Source organism: Etheostoma spectabile, chromosome 17 (genome assembly GCF_008692095.1).
Source record: "Etheostoma spectabile isolate EspeVRDwgs_2016 chromosome 17, UIUC_Espe_1.0, whole genome shotgun sequence".
NCBI lineage: Eukaryota > Metazoa > Chordata > Actinopteri > Perciformes > Percidae > Etheostoma > Etheostoma spectabile.
Window position 1 is genome coordinate 1,466,108 of NC_045749.1, and position 14,191 is coordinate 1,480,298.

Genomic DNA, 14,191 nt, shown 5'->3' on the forward strand with positions numbered 1-14,191 from the left:
TGGCTGTGTGTGTTGCAGGCAGCTTTGCTAAAAAAGGCAAAGAGCTGAGCACGGAGCGAGATTTCTTCATGAGGATGAAATGCACGGTGACCAACAGAGGACGCACCGTCAACCTCAAGTCAGCCAGCTGGAAGGTAAGAGAGCAGCTGTACAAGCTAACACATCTGCAACATCTGCACAGGTCATGTGTGTGCAGGGTAATAAAAAAAACACACCTAACCGATGCAGACATTACTTAGTTGGCCGAGCAAAAGATAAGAATCAGAATCAGAAATACTTACTGATCCCCAAAGGGGAATTCTGTGTTACAGTTGCAAGATTATGTATATATTCGAGGTATAATATTAGAGTAGAAATAGAGATGAAGAAATATAAGGCGTGTGGGTATTTACGGTATTTACATAGTTAAAGGAATTTTTATGATACAGATCACTGGCATCCAACTGTTTTGGCACGTGCCGTCATAACAGGGGTGGTAGTAGGGAGTTGGGTTGGGAACCGGAGGGTCGCTGGTTCAAGTCCCAGTATGGACCAAAGTACAGGGTGATTGGTAGCTGGAGAGATGCCAGTTCCCCACCTTGGCACTGCCAGGTGCTCTTGAGCAAGGCACTGTACCACCCCATCCCAACTGTTCAGGGCGCTGGTCTAGCACTGGCAGCCCCCTCACATCTCTCTGTTTGAGCATGAATAGGTCGTGAGAGTGTGTGTGTATTGCAATTGTAATTTCCCCACTGGGGATCAATAAAAAATGAAGCAGTTCGGGGGTGCCTGGGTAGCTCACCTTGTAGAGCGTGCACCCAGATACAGAGGCTCAGTACTCGACGGGTTTGGTTCCGACCTACATGTCATTTCCCTGTCTCGCTCCCCTTTCAAGTCCAAGCTGGGCTGTCAAAAAAGGCCTAAAAGGCAAAAAAACATGAAAGAAAATTGAGGCAGTCGGCAGCCCCATTGTCACATTTTGAACAGGGTGCTGGGTCCGTACTTTTTAGGCACTAAACTGTGTAATTTCCGTTTGTCCATCCAGGTGTTGCATTGCACCGGACACCTGAAAATGTACAACAGCTGCCCTCCCCGAGTGCTGTGCGGCTACAAAGAGCCGCCGCTCACCTGCGCTGTCCTGATGTGCGAACCCATCGCACACCCGTCCAACATCGACACGCCGCTGGACAGCAAGACCTTCCTGAGCCGACACAGCATGGACATGAAGTTCACCTACTGCGACGAGAGGTAGAAAAACAACCCAAACACGGGTCACGCACAGTAGGACGCACTCAGGCGGGGGTCGGCTTAAGCTCGGCCTACGTTTATAGAAAGTGAATCGGACATATAGTTATAATAGAGCTGTAACAATTCCAAAATGTTACTATGCAATTAATTGTTTCAGAAAAATTATTGCGGACGACAAAAGAATTCTCTCTTTTGGTCAAATAAAAAAATATTATTTTATTACTTTTTCAAACAGATTTGAGTTTTGAATGAATTACAGGATACATCTCATGTTCATATATCAGTCATGTGACCCAGATAATGTAATAACGTACTAAGTACACAACCTATGAAGTAAACAACACCTTATGAGGTCATGCTTTGCCCGCCCAGAGAATTTGCCCCCCCCCAATGAGAGACAGACATCATGGCTTTCAAACAAGCAAAGTGGCAGTTGGTCAAGTTGTTCAGCCTCCACCTTATATCCTCATATCGTTGTTTTATGAGTATTTTTTGGGCTGAGTTAAATCACAGGCAAATTTGACCCGCTAAAAAAAACAAAAAAAAATCTTGTGCAGCTTTCTAACATGTTACAAGGGTTAAACAAAAGCAAAAAAGGGAAGAAACAAAAACACATTTTTGGAGCCTGAAAACAGAAAATATACTTGAAAAATTACTTCACAGACAAAGAATTAGAGTTCATTTGAACAGCGTCTTCATTTGGACCGCTGCCAGGTACAACACAGTCCTTAGAGAACAGCGCGGGTTCCCCACCCACCCACCCACCCTAGACTTTCTGACTGAATGCGCTGTGTTGACAGAGTCAGTTTGACTTGGCAGGGACATCAGTGGGAGAAGTAAGTCTGAGATGAAATATTAATACTTGTAATGAGATGTCGTCACAACGCTGTCGGACTCTGCCAAGTGTTTCTGATCCCAGATGCAGGCGTTGACAAACCTGCAGACACATTCCAGTGTTAGTGTCGATTAATTCTCTATAGGACAGAAGTTCATATCCAAAGATACAAACATACACAAAGAATAGACATTACAAAACAGGAACAAAAGATAACACAACCAAAAATAAAATAAATACTATTACATTTAATATACATCTATAATCATGTAATAACTTAAAGGTCTTAATGGATTGCCTTTTTTGTAATATAAAAAAAATGGTGCCATATTGCTGAGATAGGAAATACTCTCTTCTTCTACAAAAATCACACCTGAAAAGGTGTGATTTTTATTTTTTATTTTATTTTTTTTAAATGACCTGCTTCATGTAGTTCTACTCCAACATTGGGTCAGTTACAGCAAATGTGACAGAAAGGTAGTTTCATAACACATCACACACAACTCCGTTACACACACATCAACCATCTTTAAAACCAAAGAAACGGTTTATTTACGCCAAAATGTTTCTTTCCCAATGGCACAAGGAGGTGATGACTAGTACACACACACACACACACACACACACACACACACACACACACAAATTTGAGTTACACAACAGACCTGTAATCTTATCAAGTTGCTCATGCAGGACAAAGGTTTCTTTTGGAGAAAAGTGACTGTGTGTGTGTGTGTGTGTGTGTGTGTGTGTGTGTGTGTGTGTGTGTGTGTGTGTGTGTGTTGTGTGCACACGCCTGTACAGTACGTGTCCACTCTACGAACAAGGACCCATTTTCTGTCTCCCCTTATTTGTGCAGTTTGATAGCTGCCCAAAATCTTCCCCTCAATTACGCAAATGAGTTTACCGTAGGAGGGTCGCCCAGCCCTCCTGGCTCAGCTGGGACTTACACTCATTAGTGAAGGGACAGAAAGTTTCCTCAGCACATGTCTGGTGTGTGACAGCTTGAGTAGGGCGGAAAGAAAGACAAAGAAAGAGAGGGAGCAGGGAAGGAGGGAGAAGAATGGGACCATCTTCTCCGTGAGAGGCAACATCCAAGCGACATCCAACCGCTTTGCATCTCACGACACTTAAAAGTCCAGTTTATTCATAGTAACTATTAACATTACATTGGGTTTTAGACCTCCTTGGAGGACAAGATGGCTGCATCCCAGGTCCTTAAATTACATCCCCGGTTCCTCCACTTGCTTCTCTTCTGTGCATCGCGGACATTCAAGTCAATGCTTCTATGGGAGCCGACTATTCAGTTCATTCTCCAGGTCTCCCTCGAAAAAGAGATTTCAATCTCAAGGGACTTCCTGGTTAAATAAAGGTTAAATAAATACATAAAATAAAATTCTGGTAGCGTTGTGGGGGCTTTGAATTGTCCTCAAAGAAAGGTAATGCAAATGAGGGGCGGGCAGCTCGGCTAGTGAAAATCTTCTAAACTGACCGTTGTCGGTCTGAAATGAAGACAGATTCAGAAGCTGCATGGCCATTTTCTCTGGTGTAGGATGGTAGTTTTCTGTGTTGGTCAGTGGTCAGTGAAGAGAAACTGATAACTGCTAGTGGCGAGCCCAGGAGTGTGTAATACTGGGAAGTGGGGCGATCCCTGCCGTGAAAATAACGTCTATATAGACATGTATCATTACACGCTCTGCAAAATCGCTCCCGGTGGGGTATGGGGCCTGGTAAAATTTCAGGGTTAGGGTTACCTGATCTCTGTGAATATGTCATGACGCTAATTTGACATTTCGCACCAAATGTCTGCACATTACTTCATTTAAATATGTATAAATTGCTCAGGAGCACTGAGGCGGATTTGCGAGGCAGCGCAGTCAGAGGTGCGGTTCATCCTTTGCGGGTGCTCTGAGGGCTGATTCACGCAGCTGTAAGCGATGGTGTTACGCCCCAGTCTAAGGGTGCCTAGGACACAACACCTTCCTCGTCTCCCAAGTAGCCACAAAGACCAGGACAAGACAGACAGACCAGGACAAGACAGACAGACCAGGACACGACAGACAGACCAGGACAAGACAGACAGACCAGAACAAGACAGTCCGACCAGATCAAGACAGACCGACCAGGACAAGACAGACAGACAAACTGACCAGGACAAGACAGACCAACCAGGATAAGACAGACAGACAGACAGACAGACAGACAGACAGACCAGGACACGACAGACAGACAGACAGACAGACAGACAGACAGACAGACAGACCAGGACACGACAGACAGACAGACAGACAGACAGACAGACAGACCAGGACCAGACAGATCAAGAACACAGAGAGCGAGAGAGCGAGCGAGCCTGGGCACATTCAGTCTCAGAACATTGTGCACCGTTGGGACACGACGTGCAGCTGCTTTGAGACATAGACTGTAAATATTCAGTCTATGTTTGAGATATGTTTTCTGAGAGCGGTATGGAGGGAGAAAGGGTCACATGTTGGTTTGTACATCGGGGATGAGCAATTATCATCATCATCATCATCATCATCATTATTTTTATTTCTATTAATATTATTATTTGAAGCTTGCAACCGCTCTTGGATCTAGTTTTATTTTTTCACTAGAACTTTCCTCTCCTCTCTCCACCTCTTTCCCCCATGTCTTTTCGATCTTCCTCTTCCCAACCTTTCCTTTCTCTGCTCCCGTCCTTATTTCCCTTTCTCCCTTCTCACTGCCTCAGTTTTTCCCCCCCACCTAATATTGTCCACTGTACTTTAAGATGTACCCCTCTCCTTTCTCCTCTCCTCTTTCATTTCCTCTGGCCTTCCTTCGTTCCCCGCATCTGTCAGTGTTATGTAATCTGCGGAGTCTCTCTCTCTCTCTCTCTCTCTCTCTCTCTCTCTCACACACATCTAATCCACATGAATCATAATCATCCACAGGTTGTTAATCTTCATTCACCTGTGATTTGATCATTTACAATTTATCCTCACAAATTCCTGGATAGGCATTATTTAGACTATAGTGGAACCAGGTATTGGCACCCAACCCTATTCACATTCTCACCTGTCCTGTACAATAAAGGTCCAATGTGCCCAAACAATTATCTCACAACAAGATGCACTATGACATTTTTTTTTTTACATGCCAACCCACGCTCATGCGTCACACCCACAAACAGCTTATTGGAGATGGATGCGGTAAACTTTCATCCTGCCAGACTGAAGTCAAATAAAATCCCATTCCAGGCTCTATAGTAATTCAGGCTAAGCTTGACTCGTTAGTCTGCACTGGCTGTCCCAGCGTTCCCTCATCTGGTCGCCTATAAAACCTTTTGTCCGGGGGTCATTTCCTGTTGTTGGTTCGGATTATGTTCTCACAGCGCAGTGTGTTGGGAAGAGACTCTCCTCTTGAGACCACTCCAATTACATGTTCCAAGCAGCGGTGGAAAAAGCATTTCAGACCCTTTGAAGTTAATGTGTGTATTGTCTTGTTTGTGTTTTAGTATGTATAGTGACGGCATAGAGATTTGTGGTGTAGTGTGTAACCTTTGTCCTGTCTTTTATGCATTTTGAAACTTTTTTTGGGGGGGGGGGGGTAACTCAATGGGACTTTTCCTGGTTAAAAAAAGGTTAAAAAAAAATGTACTCAAGTAAAAGTACTAATACCCTTGTGTAGAAAATACTTAGTTGCAAGTAAAAGTCCCTGCAATTGAAACTGTTCCAATGTTACCTAAGTAAAAGTACCTAAGTACTCAATGCTGAAACATCCTCATATTTTCGGAACTGAAAACAAAAAAAAGGGTTGACTGCGTCAAAAAAAAAAAGCCTCAAACACAAATTCTGTGTTAAATGGTCTGATCATTTCAGCTGCACCTGAAGTCTAATCTATAACAATAAAATCTAGTAATGGGTAAACAACATGTGTTTTGTGTGCAAAAATCTGAATTTTGTGCAATAACTGTAAGTTGTCAGATGAATGTAGTGGAGTTAAAAGTACAATATTTCTCTTTGAAATGTAGCGGAGTAAAAGGTACAAAGTGGCATGAAAAGAAAAGACTCAAGTAAAGAACAAGTACCTCAATTTATTTATTTTTTTTCTCATTCAAGTGAAGTACTTGAATATATGTACTTTGTTACCTTCCACCACAGGTTCCAAGTATGTAAGCATGGCCAGCGATCCTATGATTTATCCCCAATAACCTGTAGTATTGAGGTATTTACTGGGCAAAGAGAGCTGGAGAGAAATAAAAGGAAAGGAAAGAAAAGTTTTTTTTAGTTTTTTTTTTTTTTTTTTAAATGAGTTGAGCCAGTAACAAAATCCTCATTAAGAAAGTGAACTTGTGATGAGATTGACAGAAAGAGATTAGCTGTTCCCAGAAGCGCAGGGATTCAGCCGAGACAGGGAATGTGAACGATTCTTGTTTTTGGAAGGCTCACCTTGATTTCCAAATCGCGTGTGAAGCCTTTTGAAGTGCAGACGTTCAGGGCAGTGTGCAGGGCTTCGTCTTTTTGAGCCTCGCGTGACAGAAGGGAATCATAACAACAATAAGTTCAAATGAATAACTCTACTGTGCAGAGAAAAAGGACAAATCTATGCATTAATTCAAATGTGCGTGTGAATGTGTGTTGCAGGGTGACGGGGTTGATGGGTTACACTCCCGAGGATCTACTGGGTCGTTCAGTCTACGACTTTTACCACGCCCTGGACTCAGACGGCGTCTCCAAGAGCCATCACAACTGTAACGCATACACACACCACAAAACACACACCACCACACACCACACACACACACCCACACCGTCACATGCACACACCACACCACCACCCACACACACACAACCACAACTCCACACGCCACAACCCACCACCCTCACATGCACACACACACACACACACACACTCAGAGGTATCACATTAATACCACTCCAATAGATCTGCATTATTGATCAAATGCATGTTAACTATTAAATGAATTGCCAACTATTTCAGTTTGAGTCCTTGTTTATGAGAAGAGTTAAAACTCTCTCATTCCAACTTCCTAAGTGTAAATATTTTCTAGTTTCAAGTTATCCCTATCTGTCAGACTATCTGTCCAATCTGAGGACTATGGTTACCTGGTCCTCAGGTCTCTGCAGGGTAAATCCAGACAGCTAGCTAGACTATCTGTCCAATCAGAGATTTCTGTTGCTCGACTAAAACTACCTTTGAACGTAAACATGTTCCGCCAAAACAACTTCCCCTCCCGAGGCTGTTTTGCAGAGACACCGAGGCTCCGTGAGGAGCTTTATGCCCCCCAAGACGATTGTGATTGGTTTAAAGAAATGCCGATAAACCAGAGCACATTCTTCTCCCATCCCAGAATGCTGTGTGGACTAGCCAGACCCTCTTTTACAGTGCTGTGGAGGATGGTCTGGCAAAGCAAGGCTATAAAGCCCCGTTCAGACTGGATTAACTTCATAAATATTCGCTGTGCTGCTCTGTAACTTAAAGTGGCCTCGACGAAAATAGAATACACCTGTATGTTGGTGTTAAGATGTTTCCGTTCATTAGATTAGCCAAAACATTTTTCCCTCTTACCATTTTCACAGAATTAACAAAAAAACTCAGCGATCCACTTCAAAATGATGATGTCAAAGGATGTCCTTCTGGACAGGATTTAGATTACACAAGGACCACAAACGAGGACCAGAAAAACTAGTTTCAACAAAATGTTATTTAAGTATGAATATCAGTCTGTATTTCTTGTTAAATTTGATCTAAGGTAAAACCGCGTGCGTGGGTGCGTGCATGTGTGCTTGGGTGGGAGGGGTGCGGGGGGGCTGCACAGAGCAGCATCATGATATTATGATGTCTTGACTTTATGAAATCAAGCACAGCCATTGATGGCCTGATGAGGTTTGCACATCTGCTGCCACAAACACAGTGAACAGAGGGGACCAGGTGGCCTCTATTACATTCTAATGGCTGTGTGTGTGTGTGTGTGTGTGTGTGTGTGTGTGTGTGTGTGTGTGTGTGTGTGTGTGTGTGTGTGTGTGTGTGTGTGTGTGTGTGTGTGTGTGTGTGTGTGTTGGTGTGGGGGTGTGGGTGTGGGTGTGTGTGGGGTCATGGCTTTTCTCTCCACTGACAGCACTATATCATTAGAAGCTCTCAACAGCAGTGTGAGTGCGAGAGGTAAAGTGGTAATTTTGTCCCTTCAAACTACCCCTGGCCTGAAACATAATGGCACTATGGCAACAAATACAATTGCTTTAATTTTTTTTCTGTAACAGTAATACAATTCTTGACATTTAGAACCAAAATTATACTTTATTTTCTTGCTTTGCTGACACTAAGATGTTTTGATTTTTAATTTAAATTTTTAATAAAAGGAGAAATAACTCTGTGGGGAGATTTTCATGTTCCCAGTGCAGTTTAAGGGCCCCTACACATGATCAGGGGTAAAACCGTGAGGTGGGGCGCCGAGGCAAATCCGCGCCCACAGGGAAACAAGGGCACACGCAGCGCCGAGCGGATCACGTGTAGGCGGCTTAATTTATCTAGGAATTGTCTAGAAATTAAGATAAGGTTGGTATGTTGAAACGAAAATATTAAGATAAAGGAACTGACCTGCAATTAAGATTTGAAGACTTTTTGTGTTGAAGTGTGCGTGTTTCTTTACTTCTGGTCTTAGTAGCGTCTTTACTTGGCTAAAATCTGCAGAGATAATGAGCTCTCTATCTATTTCTCTCTATGACACGCACGCACGCACGCACGCACGCACACAAACACACCCACACACACACACACAACACACACACACACACACACACACCACACACTCACCACTCCACTCACACAAACTGGCCTCAAGGCCAACGTGACCAGCCTGTTGATCAGCACATGCTAACAGCGTTCTCTGCTACATGTTATGTTGCTTCCTCCAAACACACAAACACACACACACACACACACAACACAAACACACACAACACCACACACTAGAGCCCGATCGTGTATCAGCAGGCCGATATTAGGCATTTCCCAAACTATCTTTATCTGCATTTATAATGGCCAATAAAAAAACAAAACAAATTCCTTAAACATTCATTCATTAGAATCATTATAATGACAAATAAATTATTCTAATAAATGAAATTAAAAAAATCAAATAGAAGGACGGTCAACCACGTTATGAGCATGGCGTTGCATAGTCGCCCACCACCAGAGGACGCTCTACAACGTCCCTGTTAGTGATGGCGTTGCATAGTCTGGCCCCCAGAGGACGCTCTACAACGTCCCTGTTAGTGATGGCGTTGCATAGTCTGTCCACCAGAGGACGCTCTAAACGTCCCTGTTGTGATGGCGTTGCATAGTCTGTCCACCGAGGGACGCTCTACAACGTCCTGTTAGTGATGGCGTTGCATAGTCTGTCCACCAGAGGACGCTCTACAACGTCCCTGTTAGTGATCGCGTGCATAGTCTGTCCACCAGAGGACGCTCTACAACGTCCCTGTTGGCAACACTGATTTTATTGTTTTTCTTATTTGTTCAAAGGACTTTAAGTTTCATATCTGAAGTTTGTATTTTTATACATTGTTTTTATCAGAACTGATTTGATGTTCCCCTTTTCTGTTGTGACAAAAACAAATTGTCATACTATTTTAGGGAGAACTATTAAATAACTGCAAATACCTCATGTTAGGGAAATCTGTTGGTTTTGTTACGCGTATCTGGAGTTTCCTTTTTTTTTAAACATATATCGACCGATATATCGGGCTATTGGGCACACATAAACACACACACACACACACACACACACACACACACACACACACACACACACACACACTCACACACACACTCACACTCACACTCACTTACTCTCTCATCACAGTTTTGCTCCTTTCCCACGCCAGTGCTGAACTTTGGCCTGCAGCCAGCACATCTCCCTCTCAGCCAAAAGTCAAACATCCCACTTTCTCCCGCTGACCAATGTCTGGCTGATTGCACATCCTCGTGCAAAATAAATGCATGGATATTTACTGAAAAATACATTGATTACAGATTTATTATGACTAAGCAAACAAGGAGTGAGAGAACAGGTTTTTTTCTGCAACATAAAACCTGGTTCAGTTCTACACCCGAGTCGTCTTGAATCACCAATCACAAAAGCTGAAACACATGTTGCTGTTTCTTACTTCTCTCTCCCTCTCTCCGCAGTGTGTACCAAGGGTCAGGCAGTGAGCGGTCAGTATCGCATGCTGGCTAAGAACGGAGGCTACGTCTGGGTAGAAACCCAGGGAACTGTTATTTATAACAGCCGCAACTCCCAGCCCCAGTGCATCGTGTGCATAAACTACGTCCTCAGGTGAGCACTGTCAAGCTGCAGCTCTGGCAGATTCAGTTCAATAAAATTTTATCCATAGTATTAATTCATAATTCATAAGATAGAGACACTTTACAGATAGAGTAGGTATAGACCACATTCCAGACCAAGCAACAGCGTGACAGTGGTGAGGAAAAACTCTGTTTTAGGAGTCTGACGGTGCCGGTTGGGGATGAAATGAAGAGTGGCAATAACAGTCACAGTAAAAGATAATGGAACAGTGACTAGAAATAGTAGTTTGTAGTTCATGGCATAGCAGGGCATAGCAGGATGTAACAGGGCCAAGCAGAGCGTAGCAGAATGTGACGTGTAGCAGGACCACGGAGACAGGGTTAGGGTTAGGACCGGTGTCATGTGACTCTCATGTAGATAGTGTAACTCATAGTTTTTTGCTCCAACAACATGAGCCTAACCTTTTTTACCTGCATTCTGTAGATTGGCTGGTGTCAATTTAAAGCCCTGCGTGATTTACACCCCTACTTATTATGGGCTTGTATGTGCTCTGCTCTCCTTCTGCAAACCTGCAGTGACATCGAGGAGAAGTCGATGGTTTTCTCCCTGAAGCAGACCGAGTCGCTGTTCAAGCCGCACCACATGAACAGCTTCTTCACTGCCGGAGGTACAAGCGTGACCGGAGAGCCGGGAGAAGGCCTCTTCACCAAACTCAAGGAGGAGCCGGAGGACCTCGCCCAGCTGGCCCCCACACCCGGAGACACAATCGTCAGCCTGGAATTCGGTCTGTATCCACTTCTATCGTTTGTTGGTTTCATTATGATAGCAAGGCAACAAGGCTTCCTATAAATAATACTGCTTTTTAAGAATGATTTAACCCTCATGTTGTCCTTTCTAATTATTACCCAATTGTAATTACCCAAAATTGATTCCACACAACGCTCTTTGGCAAATACAAATCTCTACTTTCATTCATTTTGGGGTGTCTTATTAAATGTTATAGCTTTTGAAAAACAAATTGAAGTGGTTTTGAAATAGTATTGAGTAAAAATGGACATATTCCAGTCTGTGATTATACATCAACAAAGTGTTAATTTTCAATTTTGACGGGAAGACAACACAAGGGTTAAACCAGTTCAAAGTGAGTCAGTTAAACCAATTTTTGTTAATGAACGGGTATACTGTATAGAGAGAGAGAGAGAGAGAGAGAGAGAGAGAGAGAGAGAGAGAGAGAGAGAGAGAGAGAGAGAGAGAGAGAGATACTTTATTTATCCAGAAGGAGATTAGGGAAAGGAAAGTACATGAAGCATCATGTGGCTACAGTTAAATATATTTCTCACATTTTTGGCACTGATGGAATATTGGGAACTTTAGCATTGATTATGAAGTTTTACCCTCATTTGATGATATAAAAGCAACTTACATCATGTTCAACCCTCTTTCGCCATGGCACTTTCATTCTGTATCCCAGGGGTCTTTGAATGTTAGCTGAAAGAGAGGCTGAGGAGGGACCCCCTGCTGATGTACATATTTTTTGCTGTTATTATTTATACGTAATGTTTAAATGTTTCGTAAACATACATTTGGGAGGCCCAGTGACTCCTTGAGCTTAACTGTGTGGCTTCTATAGTGGCTACCCTACCTATGGTAAGCTTATCTTTAATGTGGAAATCATTTTTTTACATAATAGGCCAATTTATCTTTGCAATTGATATGTTGTATTCCTTTTAATGTATATTTTCAGACATTGAACCCATAGGTGTCAAGGACCCCCTGTGGAAGATGTCTGCTTCTTCCCGTCTCTTCCCAACTGACTCTAATTTCTGCTTCTTTCTTGCAGATCGCCCTCCGTTTGAGGATCCCCAGCAGCCTGCAGGATACACCCAGGTGTCTGCCGCGGCCATGCCCCCTCCTGGACCTCCATCCTGGGCCAGCGAGAGCCACAAGCCCGCCCCTTCCGCACCAGTTCCAAGGGACATGGGTACCATGGCGGGTAATCTCATCATGCAGGAGAATCCGCCACCGGGCAGCGCCACGCCGAGCCTCAGCAGCTGCTCCACGGTGAGGAGACTGGCCCAGTTCAGACCATAAATTCGCTACGAGTTGAAAATCATCTTCATAGCAACAACTCTTTGTACTTCCATTCTAACATTCTGACTTTCAGGCTTTTTTGTAGCTGGATAAATCATTTGTTTGGTCTAATTGTGAAAGTGGGTAACGTCAGTGATAGCGAGATGCTTGATGCAGTTGCATTTCTAGTGATGAACCGGTGAAAACAGCGTTTTATTTCTCAGATTTGCTGCTTTGTTCTAACACCACTCGACCCTCTCCCTCTCCTCAGTCACTCTCTATTTCGCTTGACCACATAACCTTAAGGTACGTGTTCATAGATGCCGATGGGATGCCGCAACTTTTTCCTGCGGCGTTCTGAAACGGTTTGGTCTCGTCACGAATCTTTGGTAAACTGGAAACTGAAAGGAGTAATTAGTTAGTGGGCAAGCAACTGGTTGGGTTTGTTTCATTGTTTGTTCTTTCTGTGTTCAGTGAGGCCTGGGGCCACACTAAAGGCCACTAACTGTAATGTGTGTGAGAATAACGGGGGTGGATATTTGGAAGGAACAGGCTCTTAGCGGTGAATGGTGCCTTTGTCAAAACTCTCTCGCTCTTTGTTTCTATTGCCGTTCTTTCTCTTACGTGTTGTCCCTTTTTTCCTCTGTACTCTTTACTCCTCTCTGTCCTCTCACCCCGTCCGTTATTCTCCTCTCCTCCATCCTCCCTCCGTCTCTCTCTCACCCTGCAGCCCAGCAGCCCAGGTGATTACTACAGCTCAGTGGAGAGCGATCTGAAGGTGGAGCTGACTGAGAAGCTCTTTGCTTTGGACACCGAAGGCAACGACAGTCCAGCGGACATCGAGGTGTGTGTCCCACGAATATGCTCTATGTCTGAAACTTGGTTTATCTGTTGTCAGTCCAGTATTAGATTTATGATGTCTTGTCTACTGACTCTGATTGGCTTTCGTTGTTTTTTCCTATTTAGGATGTAATGCATTCGGGGTGGATGGGTGGGTCATAAAAAACAGCACTTTCAGGCTCTGGAGTAGAGTTTGCTTCCGTTGTAGAACAAAAGCCTTTCACCCAGGCAATGTGTGTTCCTTGGGAGTGTTTTAATCCAAGCCCCAATCTTTTTCCTAACATTAACAAGTCGTTTTGTTGCCTAAACTTAAAGTGCCCACATGAAATCACTTTTTTTGTCTCTGGTGCTTCCACACGCATACAAACCCACCCACCCATGCTGTTTTGAGTGAGATACGGTTTCTGAATGTCCTCTGCCTTCAGTCTCCGGGTGAGCTGTTCAACATCTGCACGGCTACGTCACTAGCCGAGACGAGGTGGCTAACCGTAGCATGCTAGCGCTAGCATATGGTGTTTTTTGGAAATGAAACCATGTAAACCTATTCTGGTACAACCTCAAAATACAATTATGAACCTGAAAATGAGCAGAATATGGCGCTTTAACTGTCGTCACCACATGACGCTCACTTTTTGTCAGACAAACCTAACTGGAATGTCCGCTGATACAGCGACTTCTCTGTAGCCGGCATCACGTGACCAGGGAGCCATCGATGTCATACGTATCGGGGTGCATACATTTTCATGCGATATGGTATGAACCCGTTAATGAGAATGCGTTAGACAGGTTTAAACTTCTCCACAAGCACTGTCCCGCTGCCGGTACGTTTTTTCCACTTTAAGAGAAAACGTGTTCTTCATTCATGAATTGCAAGCATTAAATCGTCACAAACCCGCTCATGCAGT

At 43.8% G+C, this 14,191-nt stretch overlaps 1 protein-coding gene across 2 annotated transcripts in view; it reads left to right on the plus strand.

Moving 5' to 3' along the window:
* The window catches only part of LOC116705556 (endothelial PAS domain-containing protein 1), a 97,512-nt gene that overhangs the window by 73,879 nt on the left and 9,442 nt on the right, over positions 1-14,191 (plus strand). For both annotated transcript variants that reach the window (XM_032541824.1, XM_032541825.1), the window contains 7 exons: positions 19-134; positions 1,025-1,227; positions 6,691-6,797; positions 10,259-10,406; positions 10,952-11,160; positions 12,217-12,437; positions 13,177-13,290. In XM_032541824.1, the coding sequence (XP_032397715.1) occupies positions 19-134; positions 1,025-1,227; positions 6,691-6,797; positions 10,259-10,406; positions 10,952-11,160; positions 12,217-12,437; positions 13,177-13,290 (1,118 nt within the window). The remainder of the gene's footprint in view (positions 1-18; positions 135-1,024; positions 1,228-6,690; positions 6,798-10,258; positions 10,407-10,951; positions 11,161-12,216; positions 12,438-13,176; positions 13,291-14,191) is intronic.